The following is a 21,271-nucleotide window of genomic DNA, read 5'->3' as shown; positions in this document are numbered from 1 at the left end:
AATTCCTGGAATAATTGAACAGTCTTTAAGATACATATACCTTTACAATTACATATCCTTTACAAATAATAATAAAACAAATGAAATCAAATAAAGAATCATCATCAATAATTCTCAGAATACCTACCTCGTCGAATAATTGATGTTATCCAATTCTATGATAATTATTTTGTATCAATTATTCGAATTATTGCATGATGTTAATTCCATCATTGTCAAAAACAAAGATGCAAATGTGTGCATTCTCTTATATTCCTGTCCCTATATTTATAATATATAATATATTTTATTTTGAAATGTTTTCAAAATTTGTGAATGCAAAAAAATACTTGAAGCATATATTTCATGATATTGAAAGAGATATATTATGGAATGTTAACTATTCTCAAAATTGAATGATGGAAAAAAATATTTGAAAAATATTACATGGCATTAAGAGAAACATATCATGGATATGTATTCGAATTTGCAATGATCTTGCAAAAACACTGTGAAAGTCACAGGTTATATTTTTAAAAACTATATTTTTTTATTCCAATTTTCTAGCTGAATGCATTTTTCAAGCATTTCTAGAACACATTTAATTTTTATTACTCTATATTACCTTATATTAATTACATAGGTCTGTGTCATTATTATTCTTACTTCCTCCATTTCATTGTCTCTTTTTGTCATCCATTTTCTTCTTTTTCCTTTCTTTTTATTTTATTCTTCTATTCGTTGGATGAACTGAAACAGAGATAGAAAGGCTATATCTCTGTTTGATTCAGGAATCAAAGAATAATTATAAAAAAACTGTAACATATAACAAAATATTTAGTATTCAGTATGTATTAAGAAAGATGAAAATAATTTAATTTTTTAGGAAGAAGAATTTTTAGGAATAATTTAATTTTTTAATTTTTCAAAATTTTATTTTTAAATGATGCATTTAAAATTATTTAAATAAAAAAAAATAGCAAGTAAATGATAAGATATATTTCAAAACAATCAAATCAATTTCTGCAAGATAAATTCATTGTAACATTGAGAATAAAAAAATAAAAATTTCAATTTTCATTATACAAGATGTATCCTATAGAATTGGAATCTTATATATCTCCTAAATAGTTAGAGATAGAAAAAACAAATTAAACGATTTGAAATAAAGCATAATCTGAATATAATTTTTTTAATCTCAAAAAAAAAGTGTTAAACTATTTAGAAAATATTATAATTAAAATTTAATTTATTTGAGTATATGTGCAGATATCGCGATTTACAATAATTAATTACAATTTTTGTAACATGAATTATTTGTTATCGATTAGTGTACTAAATAAGACAAAGAAAGAAATATTATTATTGTAATGGTATCATTTGAATATTTGTTATAATGTAAGTAATTCGTGATATTTGCAATTAGATTAATATAATCAATGCATAAAATTATATCCAGATTATAGTTTATTGAATGTTTAATTTTTAACATTTATTTTAACATTATTAATGTTTAATTTACAACATTTTTTTCTATCTTTAATCATTTGAAAGATATTCCAATTCTATAGGACATTATATACTCTACATTAATTTTTAAGTATAATGTATAATATATAATATAATAAATATTAAATAATTACAATATAATATACTGATAATATAAAAATAAATAAATATAATAAATAAATTAGAAATTATAATGGTATTATATAATATTATAACTAATTCATAAAATAATATATAATAATTCATAAATAAAATTATAACTAACAAAACTAAATTAAATACAATAATCATTAATAATGAAGAAAATTATATATCTTTTCTTGGAATATTTTTTGGAATATTTTTTGGAATATTTTTTGGAATATTTTTTGGAATATTTTTTGGAACATTTGTTGGATTTAGTTAAACGAAATTTGATGATAATTTTTTTCTTTCAAAAAAGGAATATAAATTTATCATGTAATGGTATCAATATCATAATTATTTGTAATTATCTTTTCCTCCCTATTCTTTTTGTTTTTTCATTTTAAATTAAATATAATTTTCTATTTTAATTTTATTATTTAATTAAAATGATTTTTCTTTTATTTTTTAAAATAAAAGATGATTCATTTAATTTTGGGATAATTTTGTCTGATCATATAATTCTTCATTATTTAGACTATGCTTTTGTAATATTTTTTTTTTCATAAAATATTTGTTAGAATTATTGCATTATCAAATTTTTTTTATTATAGTATTCTTTAGGAAACTTTAGCATATTTATTAAGAATTATAATTATTTATAATTATCATTCTCTATTTTTCTTATTTTTCATTTCAAAGTTATTAGACTCACTAATTTTAATTATTTGAATTCACAATTATTATCCCCAATTTTATTATTCTTCATTTCAAAATTATTAAACTCATATAATTTTAATTATAAATAATTAAAAATTAATTTCAATTAAGAATTGTTTTTCCTTATTTTCTAAAGATAATTCACACTTCGTTTTTCGATGATCTTGCTTATTTGATTCTTCAATTTCTGTTTTTATATTCAATAGTACTTACTTCTTCTATTATGAGAATTGACGCTTTTGAAATTAAAGAAGAAATGTAGAGCTTTTTCAATATAAATTATTATTTTATTATAATTTTTAAATTATCTTATTCTTTTTAAATAGGAGAAAAGTAGATTTAAAATATATTGATTCGTCTTCAATTCTGAACTTTTTTTTAACTAATAATAATGATATTATTATAATATAAGGAGAAACAGTTAAAAATGTGAATAAAACATTTCTCTCAAAATTTTATGAAATTATACATCCAACGTTACATCTGCCAATCGTTTGTTGATTGAGCCTACGTGTAATAATTTGTAATAAGTATGAAAATACAGTGCGTATGCATTATAAGAATGAAAGAGATATCGGCCACTTACAGGATATAATTAGAAATATTAATTTGGTCCGTTATTTTTTTGTGATACAAGGACAATACGTTGCCTCCTTAATCACTAAAAATTATTCATATATTTATTTCTCTATAATGTATATAATTTTTATAATAATTTTTACATAAAAAGAATACTCAACGTCACATTGTTTCCATTGCTACTGTTATACTATGCAGAAATGTCGCGTGATACGATGTACTTAATATTGATGGAAATCATGTGACGCGCAGTTAATAACTTAAGAATACAAAAGTTATTTATTGTATAATCAATAATAAATATATAATATACAATCAAAATATATATATATTAAAAATAACATATACATGTATACATTCTTAGATGTATTCTAAAAAAATATGCAAAATATATGCGTTATGCATATATAAAAAATAAAAATATTATTCAAAATACTCTTATGATGAATATAATTCTATTGGTTTTTTTATTTCGTAAAAATATGATTTTGCACAAAAATCTTATTTGCAATAATTAGTAATCTGTAATGATTTTAAAATGTATAATGTAAGTATAAATATAAACAGAAGTACAATTAAAAGACTTCATATAATGTCTTTAAATAAATAATGTTGCTTTGAAGAACATTCATTGATGATCTTCTTTAAAGTATTTTTATTGTGATATAAAATTTCTATTCACTGGAAGAAAATGCATTATTTCATAAGTGCATTCATCAGATTGATTTTTAAAATATCGAAATTTCTTTGCTTTTTTTTTTAAGTAAAGAATTTAATTATCTCCTTTTTAAGTAAAGAATTTAATTATTCATTTTTTTGCTATTAGAAGAATTTGTGTTAATTCAATTAATCTCATGTAAAACATTGTTCGATTTTTCCATTATTGGATATATAAGAACAAGTTTTTGTACAATTTGAAGTTTCTGAGTTTGTTCGAAATTAACTTTATTTTATTCTTTTATAGAATTTATTATTGATTTTATTTAAATAAAAATACAATTGAAAAGAAGAAATAAATGAGCATACAATTTAAATGTAAATTTTTAAATAGATCTTATATAACAATGATACAAAAAAATTGCTAAGTTGAACAAGAGATCTAATAATCATACTCAAATTGTTATTCGTTATCTCAACTATAATCTACTCAAAGAACACAACAGGGACAAATCAATATTTCTTCATTGAATGTTTGAAGTACACGTACGGTGTCCAATGCTTTGTTATTAAATGTCTTAAACATGCAAATTTGTAAATATTCACATTTAGAATTTTAAAATTTCTTCATTAGTCATTGGAATAGAATACAGGCTTATGTTTTTCCATTCTTTTTCATAAATTAAATCATCGAGAAATACTCATTATGATATATTTATTTAATCCAATAATTATTCTCATCAAAAGATTATTGAAATGGATTCGCATGTATTCAAAACATCTGCAAAATGTAATTTTAATTTTTTTTTTCTCTAATTTAATATTTAATGAAACTCATTTGCAGTATTGCTAAGATAATTTTGTTTTTTATCTTTCAACGATATGAATTCATCTAAAATCATCTAGTTGAAGATTTATGAATTAAAACTTTTGTTAAAATTTCCGTTTTTTGGTCGTCTATTGTAAATGGCCAATTTGTCCCTAGCGTTATTCTAGAAAGAAAAATAGTATTTCCTTCGATATAATGGCTGTTTAATGATTTTGAGATTTGTCTCAACAATTATTGATTGGATAGAAATCTAACGGTATTGGAATTTTTACAAATTTGTTTTATTCCATAAAATTCCATAGAAGATCATCAATTGTTATATGGAATTGATATTGTTAAACAAGTCAAAAAATCCTATGAGTATTTAAACTTAATCCAATCCGTGATTTTGACCACAAAATTTATTTCTACTTTTTGATTCTACTGTTTTTTTTTTTTTTAATTTTTTGTTCAAAAGATGAAAACAAATGTAAAAAAAAATGTAACAAAATATGTTTTTCTGTATTTCAAATCATTTTATATTTAAATCAATTTTTAAACATATATATATTAAAAATTTTTAAAAAACGATTTAAAAATAATGTAAGAAATAATGAAATGTAGTTGAAGAAACTACGATAACTATACTATTTTACAGCCTGTGAGCTTGGCAAGGACGTTCAAAAAGAAAATCAGTTATTCGAAGGATCGAACAATTATCGATTGAACAAAAAAGTTTAAAGAATAAAAGATTAATAATTATTATAACGTTTTCAAATATATTAATTCTAGAATTTAAAAAAAGTGAAGATATGTTCTAATGATAACATTTTTAATAATAAAATGTATAATAATAACATTTTAATAGATAGTAATATGTTGTTTTGTGCACGTGTTATAATAAAATTGTTAATAATTATATAGAATTATAAATAAAAGTTTTTGAGACAAAATGTTCACAATCATGAGCCTTTAACATGATATAAAATAATCAAAGAAACTTCTGGACACATTGAGGGATATTTCTAATAAATCATAGAATTTATTCCATTTTTTATGTTATCATTTTTGTTGTTTCTTTTTTAAAGATATACTAGATTAATATATTCATGAAATATTTTTAAATGATCGATTTTACAAAACAAAAATCAGTATATACAGAAAAGACGGTTGAATTAACTTGTTTATTAAATTATCAGAAATTTAAATTCGATTAGTGAGATGAAAATAGAGTAAAATGTATCTATCTCCAACAAGAACTTAAGTTGTATATATTTTGTTATCAAAAAATGGTTGATCGTATAAATTTTAAAAATTCAATTTTATTTTTTTAAAAATGAGTTCTTGTGTTTATAACTTTTTTTGTTTAGAATAATTGTTAAAATTATCTAATTATTAATTAATTAATAAATTATTGACAATATCTTTAGTATAAAATCATTTTTCTTCAATGATTTTCTACATGGAAGAAAAAGTTAATGAATTATTTCTTTATTATCTTCTGATAACTGTTCAATTGAGATAAAAAAATCATTATTTAATCAAGATTATATTTTGTTATTTCATATCTATAAATTAACAGCTTATGTATTGACCAGAATACCAGTTATATAAGGATGTTTTTCTAATTTCTCTTTCTAATTTTTAAATTTTTAATGATTTATTATTTATAAATTAATTACAAATCGTTTTATCAATATCTATATCCTGTTACTTCATTATTAATTTCAATTGTTAATTTTAAAAATGCAAAAAATTTCCTGGTCATATTTTCATTTATTATTCGTTTTTTCATCAACACTATTATTTATTTAATTTAAAATTTATATTCTGTATAAAGTTTGATAGAATCCCTTTAATATTCTATTTCATTCTATAAAAGATATTACAGTTATTACATAATTTAAATCATTATTATCATATATAATATCATATTATAATAGAATGATATTGTTTTGTCAATTTTGTCACTTAAAACTTGTAATCTATTTCTCTGTATAAAAAAATATTTCATATTTCTTATTTTGTTTGATTCAATTAATTTTTTAAAAGTTGTTCTTTCTGCAGTAGAATTTATAGTCTAACAACTTTTTCAATATTGAATTATAAATTAATAATTCAAACATTAACACATATTATACATTGTATACATTAATTCGAACAGTATTGTATATAATGTTAAAAAATAATAATTATCAAGATATTTTTTAATTTAAATAATATAAATTAAAGTTCATACATTGTCGATATAAATACGTAAATAATTAATGTAATTAATATGATATATTTATAGTATATATTTCTTACAATATGATTCTTCATATTTTCAGCTATCGTAGATGATTCACGACAAATATTATTTTTTATAAAATAATCAAATGACGCGAAATACAAAGACTAAGTCGGCCATATTTATTCTTTGTTCTATCTTTTACTAAAAAATATCTTGATAATTATTAGATCCTATATTACAATTAAATTATCACACATTACAATTGAAAAATTTAAAACAATGATTTTTATATCTCATTAACAAAATCAAATAAACTAGTTATTATATTGTAATCTTTTTAATATCAACAAAATTTTATTTGAAACATTTTTTTATACAGTAAATAGTTTATAAGTTAATTTAAATGACAAATTAAGTGATTAAATTTCATTCTATATATTAATATGATAATAAAATATGATAAATGAAGATTCAATTTCATCGATATCTTCAGATTAATAAAATGACATTATTTTTATCAATAATAATTTTTTTGTTTTTTTCCTTTGTACTTTTACTGCAATATTAATTTTGTTAATACATAACATATTCAAATTATTTTCTATTTTTAAAATTAACAATATAATTTAAAATTTCTCGATTACTTTTATTTCTTTTTTTAACATTTAATTCAGAATCTCATTTCTTCTTAACGAATTATAATTAAAATTGTGAATATTCGAATTCGAAAGAAATTGAATATTTTAAAGTTTAAAGCTAAAAAAAAATTTTATTTTATTTTTTTATGCTTTTATTCAAAAAAATTATTATTTGATAAATTTTTGGAAAATTGCTGGTGGTAATAAATTGATAAATTGATAAATTTCGATCTAGTGAAAAAAAAATAATTAAGAAAATAAATTAAATGGATTCGCATGGAAATGTAGATGCATATATAAATTCTAAAACTCAAAATAATTTCTCAAAATAATTGAGAAAATAAATGAAATGGATTCGCGTGGAAACGTAGGTACATGTGTAAAATTTTAAAATGGTTTTTTTAAAAAATCATTAAAATTTTATTACTATTGGCAATTCAATGCCAAATATCCAATCACTGACATAATTATTATAACATCAATTGGAAGATAATATATTATTTCAAGGATTCAAAAAATATCGTTTTTCAAAACTTCTCTATTATTTTTATATGATACGATATTTTCTTCAATAAAGAATTTAAAAATTTTATTTCTTTTCATTAAAGTCTTTTTTATAATACATAATACATTTATAATACATAATTTCTAAATTGTTGTAATTTATTTGCCATAAATATCAGTTGAATTTTCGTTTCTCATTTTTTTGTTCAGTTTTTTCTTTAAATTTATATTAAAATTATTAAATTATATTATATTAAATTAAACTTCTCTCCATCTTTCGTATTAGAACTTCCTATTGATTTATCGAAAAAATAAAACTAAATGTTAATGCCAGATATAATGTGAATTCGTTAATACTGACTATATAAATAAATTTTACATAACAATGATTCAAAAATCAGCATTATCTCATGTTACTATATGGACTCCATTTTTCCTATTTTTCATCTGCTGTAATTGTATAGTGAACATAAGAGGTTAGATTACATCTGTGTAATCTAATTTTATTTAAATCATTGTTTAATTTATTTATTGCTAGATAGTGTTGAATATATATATTTTATCATTCGTTTTCCATATTTAAATTTATCAAAATTTGATTTTATTTCATTTTTTTTGAATATTAGGTTTTATTATTGATTTATTCAAACAACAAAACAATGGCGAAAAGAGCATTAAATGATAAAAAGGCAAAACTTTTAAACGTTCTAATAAATATTAATTTCAAGATTGTTGTAACAATTTATTCTTCATTTGTTCTATTATATTGAACACAATTTCAATACAATTTCATTTTTCTAAAGAATATTTTCAGTTTTCTAATTGGCCAATTCTAAAAGTAGTCAACCAATTGTAAACTGTATTGTTGCTTGCATATTGTCCAGATAGCAATAGCAGACGATGTGTAACATTTAAGTGATGTAAAAAAAAGTTTTTTAAATTTACTGAATATATATTTAAACTTGATGAACGATGTATAATTATTACATAATATGATGATTGATTTATCAAAACTTGTGTTTAAAAATATAAAATGTATTTAAAAAAGACATATTGGAATAATTAAATATGTGAACAAATTTACTTAAAAATATAATTGTGATACATATGACCAAATGTCTATTTCATTGAAACATAATACATATCAATTAATTTTGTATAAAAATAAATATGAAATAACGATCATATAAAAATGAAGTTTACATTAATTAGCATTTATTATATAGAATTATATATAGTAATATAATATAATTATATTACTAGAATATATAGAATTATATTTAGTTCTTTCAAATTTACAAAATATGTCAAAAATTGTGAATATAAGTATTACATTTAATCCTTTCAAACTTGTTAGAATCTCGATACAAGTGATTTTTTAACGCTGTCATATAATTCATATAATTTTTCACCAAGCCATATTGTATTTCTATGTATTTTTGTGGTCAAAAATAAATTCAATTTTTTTATATCAAAATAATTTTTTTTTGTAATTTAAAAAAATTTTGCAAAATTCTGCTGATGTAAGTGTGTCTTGTAAAATGTAACAATTGCCTTTATAATATATAACTCTAAAAATGTAAATGATATCGATAAATAATTAATGTTGTCATTAAGAATTGTATTAATTTCGATCGGTGACACTACTTTTATGCCCCTAATTCTCAATAAAACACGAGATTACAACACAGTTGTTCAAATATGATATAATATCTTTCAATATTATAATCATAATTTATAACCATATCTTTACATGTGTACATTTATAACTCTTAATAAAACATGAGATTACAACACAGTTGTTCAAATGTGATACAATATCCTCCGATACGTGGTATCGTACGTGGTAATACGTGGTAATTTTCCACGTAAATTTCTTGAATTTCAAGATACAATATTTATAAAAATTTTGATTATACGATTGTGCCATATTTATAAAGCACAATAAAAAAAATATATATTCTATTTAAAAAGAAGTCATGTAATATTGATTTCTTAAGTCGTTCAATTAAATTCATCCAAAATAAATATAAATTTTTCATATCGTTTACTTTGCCGTTGATTCTTATGAAAGTATATATCTCAGATATGTCAAGAATCGATTGATAAAGCTTAATTGATGATTTCAAGTATCTTTTGCTTTTCAAAAATTTTTTACGAGTTTTCAAATAAAAAACGCCGATCATAGAGTGCGGATGTTAGATATGTGCGTTACTTGTTGCAGCGCGATAAATTTACGCGCTTTGTGATTTGTGTGGTCAATATTTTTAATAAATCGTTAACAAAATCGAAACGAAAAATTTTGCAAAGAAAAAATTGCTTGAAATTTTTTTGCGAAATCGCTAATTCCTGTCTACGACATTATAATTTTGATAGTGCACATAGAAGTATAGTTATATAATATCTTTTAACTAAAAATTCGAAGTAAACTTACATTTCAAACTTAATAAACTTATTAAATAAATTTAAATTTACATTCTTTGTACATAATTTAAATGATACTCTTTTTACTCTATTTTTATCTTTCTCTATAATATTCATACCATAATAAAACTCATTATATCATTGTGATTATAATTTAATTATTGTGTGAATATCTTTAAATAAATATCCATTTTAAATATGGATTTTCTATTATTTATAAAATTTTGTTTTATTTTGTTAAACATCCTGTTTGTGTTTACACATGAAAGCATATTAAAAATGAAAAAAAAAAAATAATAATAAAATGAAAAAAGAAAGTAAATTAGATTTGCAAACATAAATATTTTTTTCTTGTTTTGTAAGGATTTTGTAATGATATAGATGCTGAACAAAATAAAGATGAAGAAAGACAGATATTTTAATTCAATATATTTTTTAATATATATATTAACGATAATAATTTGCAAGTATTAATTATTATATTAGCAATCTTATTGAAATTAAAGAGTAATATACTGCTAATCTATGATATTATATTTTAAAAATTTAAAAATTATCACTTGAAATGAATTATTCTTGGTATTATTCTTAGTATTATTGTTAGTATTATTCTCAAAATCTGAAATCTACAAGACATTGCATTTCTATTTTATAATAAAATATATTCAAATTATAATAAAATAAATTCAAATTTTATACTTCAAAATTTATTAAAATATCATTTATTTTTCAATATAATAAAAAAAATATGAACTAATACACTCAACTAGATATTTATATTAATACAAAAGAGAATTAAGTAAACTCAAATAGATGTTTATTTTATTTTAATACAAAAGAAATTAAATTAGTCACTCAAATAAATGCTTGATACAAGAAAGATTGAATTAGTACACTCAAATAAATGCTTGATATAAAAAAGATTGAATTAGTACACTCAAGTAGATATTTATCTTATATTAATATAAAAGAGATTGAATTAATACTCAAATAGATGCTTGATAAAAGAAAGATTTAATTAGGACACTCAAATAAATGTTTATTCTATGCTAATATAAAAGAGATTAAATTAGTACACTCAAGTAGATGCTTATTCTATGCTAATATAAAAGAGATTAAATTACTATACTCAAGTGGATGTTTATCTTATATTAAAACAAAAGAAATTGAATTAGTACACTCAAATAGATATTTATCTTATCCTAATACTAAAGAAATTAAATTAGTACACTCAAGTAAATGTTTAATACAGAAAAGATTGAATTAGTACATTCAAATAGATGGATAAATATTTTATACTAAATGAGCATAGTTAACATATCACAAATATCATTTGCGAAGTACATTCTTTTAATACATATTAGTAATACGAAAATGGTTATTGTTTATTTTTAATTACCAAAAATTTTATGCAATATAATTACAAGAACTTGAAGTAACGCTAAGTTAGTCAAAGTATAACTCAAAGTAAATTTTTTTTTAAATAGCTTAACTGATGAATAGCATTTTTTCAATGCACATATTTAGTAATAAAAATGGTCATTTTCAATTACCAAAAATCCCGTGCAAAACATAAAAACAAGAACTTAAAGTAAGGCTAAGTATATATTTTTTTTTTAAATTTTAAATAATTCTATTTGATTAAATTGATGAATTGATGAAATTTAAACATTAAATAATCGAATTTTTATGAATAAATTTAAACAAGTATCAGTTCTCTCGAGCATTATCAAATCATTGTGATTGAATTTAAGATAACATAATCGAAAGAATTGCGTATTGTGTTATAGCGATCTATAATGCATACATATACACATCTATTTTGAAATTATAAATATATTCTCTTCCATGAAGAAGAAGTTTTAACTTCTTAAACGTTACACTTCACTGTAACTGAATAAATCACTGAATAAGCATTCTATGGCACTAATTTTTTTATATGATATTACATTATATTATTAAATTTACATTAAGTTTTCATCTTTATCAATCCTATATTCTTATTACATTATATTATATTATTTGACATATATTAATTAAAATGATATATATGTTGTATTTTTGGATTAATTCTAAAAGTTAAAAAAAGATAGAGCAAAATTAAATCGATTAAGACTTAATTAAATTACAATTAAAGTTTATATTAGATTAAATGGGACTTGTGATTATTATTGATTATTTATAAATAATAAAATGTTATTATATGTATTATGTATATAATATATACATATATGCATATTAATTATTATAATTATAAAAATTATATTATAAAAAGAGAGATTAAATTAGTACACTCAAATAGATGCTTATCTTATGCAAAACTTTTACAATTAATATAAACAATTGATAAATTGCAATATTTATCGATTGTTTATATTTTAAAAAACGAAATCTAAGATGAATTAGTTTATTATTAATATTAAATTATTATTAATATTAAATAATATGTGATTATTTATAATATTTATAAAATGTTATTAATTATTATAATTATGAAAAAAGATTAAATTAATTAAGTTACAATTAAAGTTTATATTAGATTAAATGGGACTTGTGATTATTATTGATTATTTATAAATAACAAAATGTTATTATATGTATTATGTATATAATATATACATATATGCATATTAATTATTATAATTATAAAAATTATATTATAAAAAGAGAGATTAAATTAGTACACTCAAATAGATGCTTATCTTATGCAAAACTTTTACAATTAATATAAACAATTGATAAATTGCAATATCTATCGACACTCAAATAGATGTTTGTTTATAATAAACTTTTATTATAAGATTATTAATATAAACAATTGATAAATTATAATATCAATTGTTTATATTTAAGAAAAGGCGAAATCTGGGATGAATTAGTTATAGATATTGTGAGATCATTGGATCCAGGAATGGTAGAAGGTCAGATATAAGAATATTGTTTGATATTAAATGGAGTAAAAACTATATATCTCATCCCTCTTTCTGTTATTAAACAATGTATATTAGAAATTTCAATAAATTTATCAATTAATTCCCTCCTTACCAATTTTGACCTTGAAAAATATTATAAGAAACATCATTTTGAGTAATTTTTTCTTTTATATACATTATTATATACATTATTAATTGTATATCAATTTTATTTTTCGACCTAGCTATTATATATATCTACGATTTATCTTTTATTATATTATTCGATCTATATATATTTATTCAACATTTATTCAACATTTTGTCAAATATTTTAGACTGTAATTTCTAAAGACCTCGATTGCCGAATACGAAATTTATATATATGTTGGAAGAAGAAAAATATATATCTAAAATTTTAGTTTAGAATAATTATTAATTTGATTGAAATATTAATAAAAATTTTTGATAATATGTAATCCGTGGCAAAAACTTAGATCCACGATTTTCAATATTTTTCTTTTTTTATTTTCTGTTGGTAAAATTTAATGGGAGAATATTTCATAATAATTTTGATTAATTATTATTTTTAGTTCTAATTATAATCGTTTAAATATATACATATATGCATATGAATAATTTGTATTTCCTCTTTTTGCTTTGATTGTTTTAATTATAGATACTTAATCTGATACATTATTACTATTATTATGCACTATTTTATCATATCCTTTATTTCTGATTTTGTCAAATATTTTTTTCTTCAAATCTGACAATTGATAATGTATATACAATATTTTAAATAATCTTTAAATATTCTTAATTGAATATCAAGAGAATCATTTGATTATGGCATTATACTAAAAAATAATAAAATATCATAATGTATATATTATTAATATAACATGAGAAATATATAAATATTTAATACTTTTTTGTAATTAGTCTTTAAATTTTAATTATATATAAGATAAAAACTGGATATATAAATATTATTGATAGTAGTAGTAGTTGTTATTGTTGAGTAACTAATGACGTTCAACTTATCGGCCTCAATATATACAGGATGTCCTATTTACAATTCACAAAAAATTTGATCATTCATTTTTATAAAATTGAATGCAACGTCAAGTATAAAAGTAAAAAAGTACCAATTTATAAAAATATTTGACAATGCTTCGATTACAGGATAGAAATTATTCTGTAATAAATATTAGATGAGAATATTTAAAAATAACCATGAAAAATCGCCAATATTTGCAATTTTTCATAAAAGTAACTGAAAATTTTATATAAGACGCCCTATAAATTATTCTCAAATGCCAAAATCAATTACTAAACATTTGAGAAAGATTTCTACAAGAGAATTATATTAAATAAAAAATAATTACATATAAAATTTAATGTAAGTAGTGAAAATCTTTCATTAAAATCTCGAAAACTAATAAATTTTATATTTATATTTATTGAAATATAATCGAATTTATTTTATAATTAAAGCTAAAACTGTTTTTTTTTAACTATTTCAAGAAAAAAAAACATATCTTGAAAATTTATATATATTTTCTAAAATTAATAAGATTAATGATCGTATCAAATTTAAAATTTGATTCGTGTTCAAAATGTGTTAAAATGTTATTTGAATATGGACAAATTTTAGTTAGAACGTATCGATTGCCGAGATCCGAAATTGAAGATTAAACGGAGCAATGGATATAAACAACGAAGATTCCTACACTTTGTTCGAGACGCAGTGTACGCAGTTGCTTACGCGCTTCACGATATGCAAAGGAATGTTTGCGGTGAAAACTGGAGGGGCCTCTGCGACAAGATGCGGCTCCCGAACGAGGATATCTTTCAATATTTGACCAAGGTGTCTTTCAAAGGTAAAAATGATAAATTAATAAATTGTATTTGCGTATTTTTTATTCGAGGATTGAAACAAAGTTTTAGAAAATAGAATTTTTTTTTATTTATTATAATCGTTATGATATTATTTCCATAATTGTTTCAAACGACAAACTGATATAATTATTTATCCTATATAATTGTTGATTTTATTATATATTATTAATAAAAAAAAATAACCATTTTTTGATATTTCGATGTAAATTGTGAGAAGCTTATAAATTTGAAAAAAAATTATAAATTTTTAAAATTTGAGAAAGAATTATTAAGTCAATAATTAATAAATAATAATAATAAATAATAACTCAATAATATTATTATATATTAAAAAAAATTATTTTTTAATCACTATCATAATTTTAATCACTATCATTGATGCAATGCTAAACAAAATAATCTCATGTATCATTTATTAGAGATAGAGATATAAAAAAATATATTATCAAAAAATTTAGAATAAAAAAAATAACATTTTTTTTCAGATTAAAATTGATTCAAAACTAATCCAAATTTATCATGAACACATCCCAAACTGAATAGAAACTTATTAAATTTTAGAAATTCAATTATCTATTGTAACATTGAAAACATAAAATATCTTTAAATTAAAGCTAGTAAAGTGATGTTTATACGTATATACATAATAAAAAAAATATTATTCAAAATATTAATTCTAAAAAATGATGAATGTCATTGAAATCAGCATATCTCTTTTTCTACATAATTATCATTATCATTAATATTATAACGTGAGATATTTCATTATTATAATGCATAAATGATTTGTGATAACAAGATATAGTAATATCCGTTTAGAATCCACATTTTTGCTTATATTAATAAGTCCATCGTTATCTCCATCAATTCTTCTTGGAAATAGAATCTTAAAGTAAAGTTTAAGTTTGTTGAACAAAACTTTATTATATACGATACTAATTTTTTTATTTCATTCATATTTTCCTTTTACTTTAATTTAATTATATAATAACAATTATCTGTTTATATAAATAAATGTTTTCTTTAATATGAATACCAAAGTAGGCATTACTGTATCTCACTACTGTTCAAAATCACAAAAGGAAAATTTCTAGATCTTACATTAACACTAAACGTGACTCAATTTCCTTAGAAGAAAAGAATATATAACGTCATATTATCTCCATTGTGCCAAGCCAAGAATTGTGTCGTGTTACAAATCTATACCTAATCTAGTAGACATAACAATAATAGTAGTAGAAATAATGTTATGTCAGATTTAAACAATATCTTCTCAACATCACTATACCAATTCCTTATATTAATCATTCCAATATTTTGCTATCTTGTTTTGCTTCATATGATTGAAAATATATATGTACAATAATGTAGGCTTCTAACCTTTCCTTCATCCATTTTCTACGCTTCAAAAATATAGTGGGGGAGAGAAATGGTATAATGAATTAGTCTACTTAGAAGTGGAGAGAAATGGTATAGTGAATTGGCCTACTATAAATCAAGAGTAGAGATGAGCACAATTTTAACGATAACTTAAGAATAAAATTACTTCAATAATTTATTTAAAGGATCGAATAATCGCAAATTACTATAATACTAAACTGTTGAAATTATATAAAGAGCGAATCAACTACAATAACTACGAATAAATATTATTCAATTCATTTTAAATAAAGTTATTAAATATACTTAACTTTATTCAAAATTTTAACTAGTTACTTTTTCAGAAAGTACCAATTCTTGGTTTAAGAGTTACATCGTGCCACGTGACATACTTTTATCTAATCTAACAATAGTAATGGAAATAATATCTTCACTTTCAAGACATAAGAGTTGCTTAATATATTGCTTTAATATATTTTACTTTCTTTGCTATGTATTGTTACTATTGGTTGAGAATAATAACAAAAGTCTATGGATATATCGAAACAAAACGAAATAGAACGATTCTGCAATAACATAATATCCCAATTAAAGTATCAATTATAAACAAACAGAATTTTTTTGTTTAGGAACTGCTGTATATACTGTCGATACTGTAAAGTTTTTCATTCTATTTCATTTTATGTTGATACTTTATTGTTGATATTATTATACGATTATTGTCATTGTTTTCAGTCAATTACAATGCAATATATAACATAGAAGTAGAATAAAGTGAATATGTAAATACTCTCTAGCAATAGTAAAGAAGATAATATTACGTATTATGTATTTTCTTCGTGCAAAAATTCACGAAGAAAAACTAAGTTATATTTGATGATAATATAAGATCTGGAAATTTTTGGTTATATAATAATATAAAATATATAATAATATATTTTGGTTAATAATTTGGTTATATAATATTATTAGTGTTAAAATAATTCAATTTTTTTTTAAATTTTTTAAAATTTTTATAAATGGATTCACTCCTTTTTTGCTAAGATAAAACTAAAATAAAAAGTTTTTTTTTTTTTTTGTTTCAGATGAAGCCGGGAGTAGATTCGGATTCGTGAACGAGGTTGACGGACCACCAAGATACTCCATCTTGAATTATCGAAAAGTGAACGGTTCGTACCATTGGACAGTGGTCGGGAACTACACATGTAAGTTAAACGCTTTTCATCATTTTTGATTTCAATAGAATATAGAAGGTAATATAACGAGAATCAATTCGCATAATGCAATTCTCAAGAAACTCATCTTTTTAGAATATCAATTGCTATATTAAAATTAAGATAATTTTTCAAATTTTTATCAAATCAAACTAGTATCGTTATTTTTATTTCTAAAGCATGTGTGTTATATTTTATCATCTTTATTTCATTTTGTATATAAAATATAATTTAAAAGATAAAAGATAAAAGATATATTAATTAAAATATCAAAAGAAATCCATGAAATCAGTTACTACTGTGTCAAATAAGTGACTACTGTGTGAAAAATAAGTAATTAATTAGTGTTTAATGTAATATATATATATATATATATTATATAATAATATAATATATATATGTATATGTATATATAAATAACTGTTTAATTACTGTTTAATTTACTGCTAATTTTAAAATAAAATATTCTTCAATCTAATCTTTTATGCTTTTGCTGTAACATCACACACTTCTAAGAACTTATAATTTTCTCGAAATTTTAAAAAGAATAAAGTCAAATACGAAATTAGAAAACTAATGTAATATCGATATGAAACTTTTAAAATTCTTTTAAAATTTTCTGTATTTATTTTAAATATTTTGAAATTAATTAAATATAATAAATGAGTGATTCTGATAAATTTGAAAAATCTTTTTATATAATTCAAATAATGAAATTATAGATAAACAAAATAAATAAACAAAAAACTATTGTATACTTTTTTGTTTTTGATATGTGATTAATAAATAAACAGGAAATCACTACTATTTAAAAGATGAAGTCATTTTAATTATAAAAGAAATTATTTTTCACCAGTCATATTCATTTTCAGATGAAGTATATGCAAGTAATGATGATATTCTCATAATAATCTGTCAAAACAATTCACGAATATGTATCAAATGAATATCTAATTTTCGAATATGATGTCCTAGATACTGTACACCATATCAATCACTCTAGATATTATAGGACTATATATTTTTATCGTATTTTAAGTATAGATTAAGTTATATTACATTTACATTATTAAATATCAATAGAAAGGAATTTTCATCCAAAGGATGAAAATTCAGAAGATGATTAAATTAGAATTATAATTATCAATATCTTATTGATAATTTTCGATTTAGCAGTAATGGATAAAAGTGATAATTTCATGTTCAAAGTTATTATTAAAGTTATTATTATTAAAAAAAACGTAAAAGTAAATAAAAATAAATTTTGAATCAAAAATGAAATATCAATCTATAAATATTCATTAACATTTCTTATAATAACTTTGATTATAAAAAAACTGAAATTCCAATTATTTTCATCCACTATCGATATTTTAATGATATCATAATATTAAATTGGACGCGATTTGTATCATGAAATAATTCATGTACGAACAGTAAATGGATGGTTGATAATAAAAAATGTTTTTATAGATTATTTTATTAAAGATTTAATAAGATAATAAGATTTAATTAAAAATTTTTTAAATTGATTAGTTTGTTGATTTTATTTGTACATTATCCAACAATGGATTGAATATTTTCATTGATAGAACAATTTTGTTGTTTGATAGTTAAATCTTTATGATTTAAATCGTAAACAATTTTCCAAATGAAAATTTGGAATTTATTTTTAATGAATTTTAATTTTCTGTGTCTGAATCAATTTCTTCTTTCATATTCATTTGTGAATAAATGAAAATAATTGCTCTAATTGGAGAATTTCTTCACTTTAAATTTCCATATCTAGTTTACTCCTCTCTTTTCATTTATTAATAAACGAAAATTGTTCTAATTGGAGAATTTCTTCATGTTCGTTTCTGTACATATTTTTCCTTCTCTCGTATTTATTTTTCAATAAATAAATGTAATTGTTCTAATTAGGGAATTTCTTCCTTTTTAGATATATCATATGTATCTAATTTTTTGATAATTAATTGATGTTACAATAGCACTCCAATGCTCGAACAAATTATTCTAATATTCTTTCAACATACGTTCACTTACATTCACGATTGTTCAGGTAGATGCCTAAAACATGTAAATTCATTTGAGAGTGAAACTCATTTTTTTTTTTTTTCTTCAAGTGAACATTTTGTTCAAAATGGAAATTCAATATTTGAACAGTTTAATCGTTATTCTCGTCATTTGTAAAAAATATTCTTGAGAATAATTCTCGAAAGTTTTATTTTGAAATATATTCAAAATTCTCAAGAATTATTTCTTTTCCTGAGAACTTTTTGCAAATTAGATTCTCATTTAAATTATTTTTAGATAGTGGAAAAATATATTGTACATTTATTGCAATGTTTGTATTTCCAAGCTGATGAGATAATTGGGCTGATAAAAGGATGTATTAAAATTTTTTCGAATGGAATAAGTGTAAGCATCAGTGTAAAAAAATATTTTAATAAAGTTTTTAATATTCGAGATTAAAGATTGAAGATCACAAGCTGCATAAAAAGAGAAAATGAAAATGAGTAAACTGGATATTTGTGCATTTATGTACATTAAAATATATAGATGCACTTAATATACAAAAAAAAAAAATATAAAATATTCAAAAATAATATTGATATTTGAAAAATAAAGTACATTTAAACTTGATTTCTTTAGTCATATTTTGATATTTTATACAAATATCTATTCTAATAGTAAGAAAATGAAAAAAGACCGTACATTTCCGTACATTATTTTTATTTCTTATTAAAAAAAAGATATCTGTATTTTAAAAAAAATCTTACATATATATAAATAATTTTTGCATCTAATTTTGTGTTCATAAATAATCTCTTTCACAGTTTATTTCTTATTACTATTATATATACATTTATTTAATTCTTTTTTTAAAAACGGTGTATGTTATAATATATGTTAAAATGGTATATGTTATCAATATCAATTGAATTTTTTATTTCTACAATGAATAATGCACAGTTTTTACATTCTCCAAAAATTTTGAAAATATAACATTGAATTATTTTCCATCAATGAAGCGATTACATCAACTACATCTACGAAAGAGTTTTTTACCAACTTTTGAAATTTTTACTTTTAATCTCTGATCAAATTTTCATGATCATTCAGAGATTTCAACGTATTGTAAAAATTAATTTTCATTTGAATTCGATTTCATATAGAACGATTTGAATTCAATTTGTTGACACGGTTCAATATTGTCCTTGTTTTCAAATTGTACTTGTTCCTCGGTATTAATAAGTAAACAATTACGTTCGCTATTTCTAATGATAGAATTTATTTAATCATTTTCATTTATTTAACAATTAATTTAATATATTCTTCGTTTATGAAATTGATACAATGATAATTAAAATATGATTACATTTTATCGAAAAATTAAAAAAATAAAAATTTCGATAAAACTCATATCAATTATTTATATAAAAAGCTATAAATATCTAATATCTAAATTTAATTGAATGTATAATACGTAATTATCATGTAATAATTATTTATTACAAAACGAAGAGATTATGATATTGTGTATCAAATAGGCACACGAGGAACATTTTCGTAACGAATATAAATATATTTTTTTGTTGCATTTTACTATTAACAATGCAAGATAATATATTTCATGTTAAAAAGATAAAAAATCACAAAGAGACTAAGATCAATTTTTTTAC

General features: G+C 20.6%; 1 protein-coding gene across 1 annotated transcript in view; it reads left to right on the top strand.

Moving 5' to 3' along the window:
* LOC122717741 (metabotropic glutamate receptor 3-like) overlaps positions 1-21,271 on the top strand; it is a 75,121-nt gene that overhangs the window by 36,463 nt on the left and 17,387 nt on the right. The window contains exons 7-8 of the mRNA XM_043942111.1: positions 14,747-14,972; positions 17,457-17,576. Of these exons, the coding sequence (XP_043798046.1) occupies positions 14,747-14,972; positions 17,457-17,576 (346 nt within the window). The remainder of the gene's footprint in view (positions 1-14,746; positions 14,973-17,456; positions 17,577-21,271) is intronic.

Source organism: Apis laboriosa, unplaced genomic scaffold (assembly GCF_014066325.1).
Source record: "Apis laboriosa isolate Shangri-la unplaced genomic scaffold, ASM1406632v1 scaffold56_cov145, whole genome shotgun sequence".
Taxonomy (NCBI): Eukaryota; Metazoa; Arthropoda; class Insecta; order Hymenoptera; family Apidae; genus Apis; species Apis laboriosa.
The sequence above is the reverse complement of the archived record's forward strand: the minus strand, read 5'-3'. Positions and strand labels throughout refer to the sequence as shown.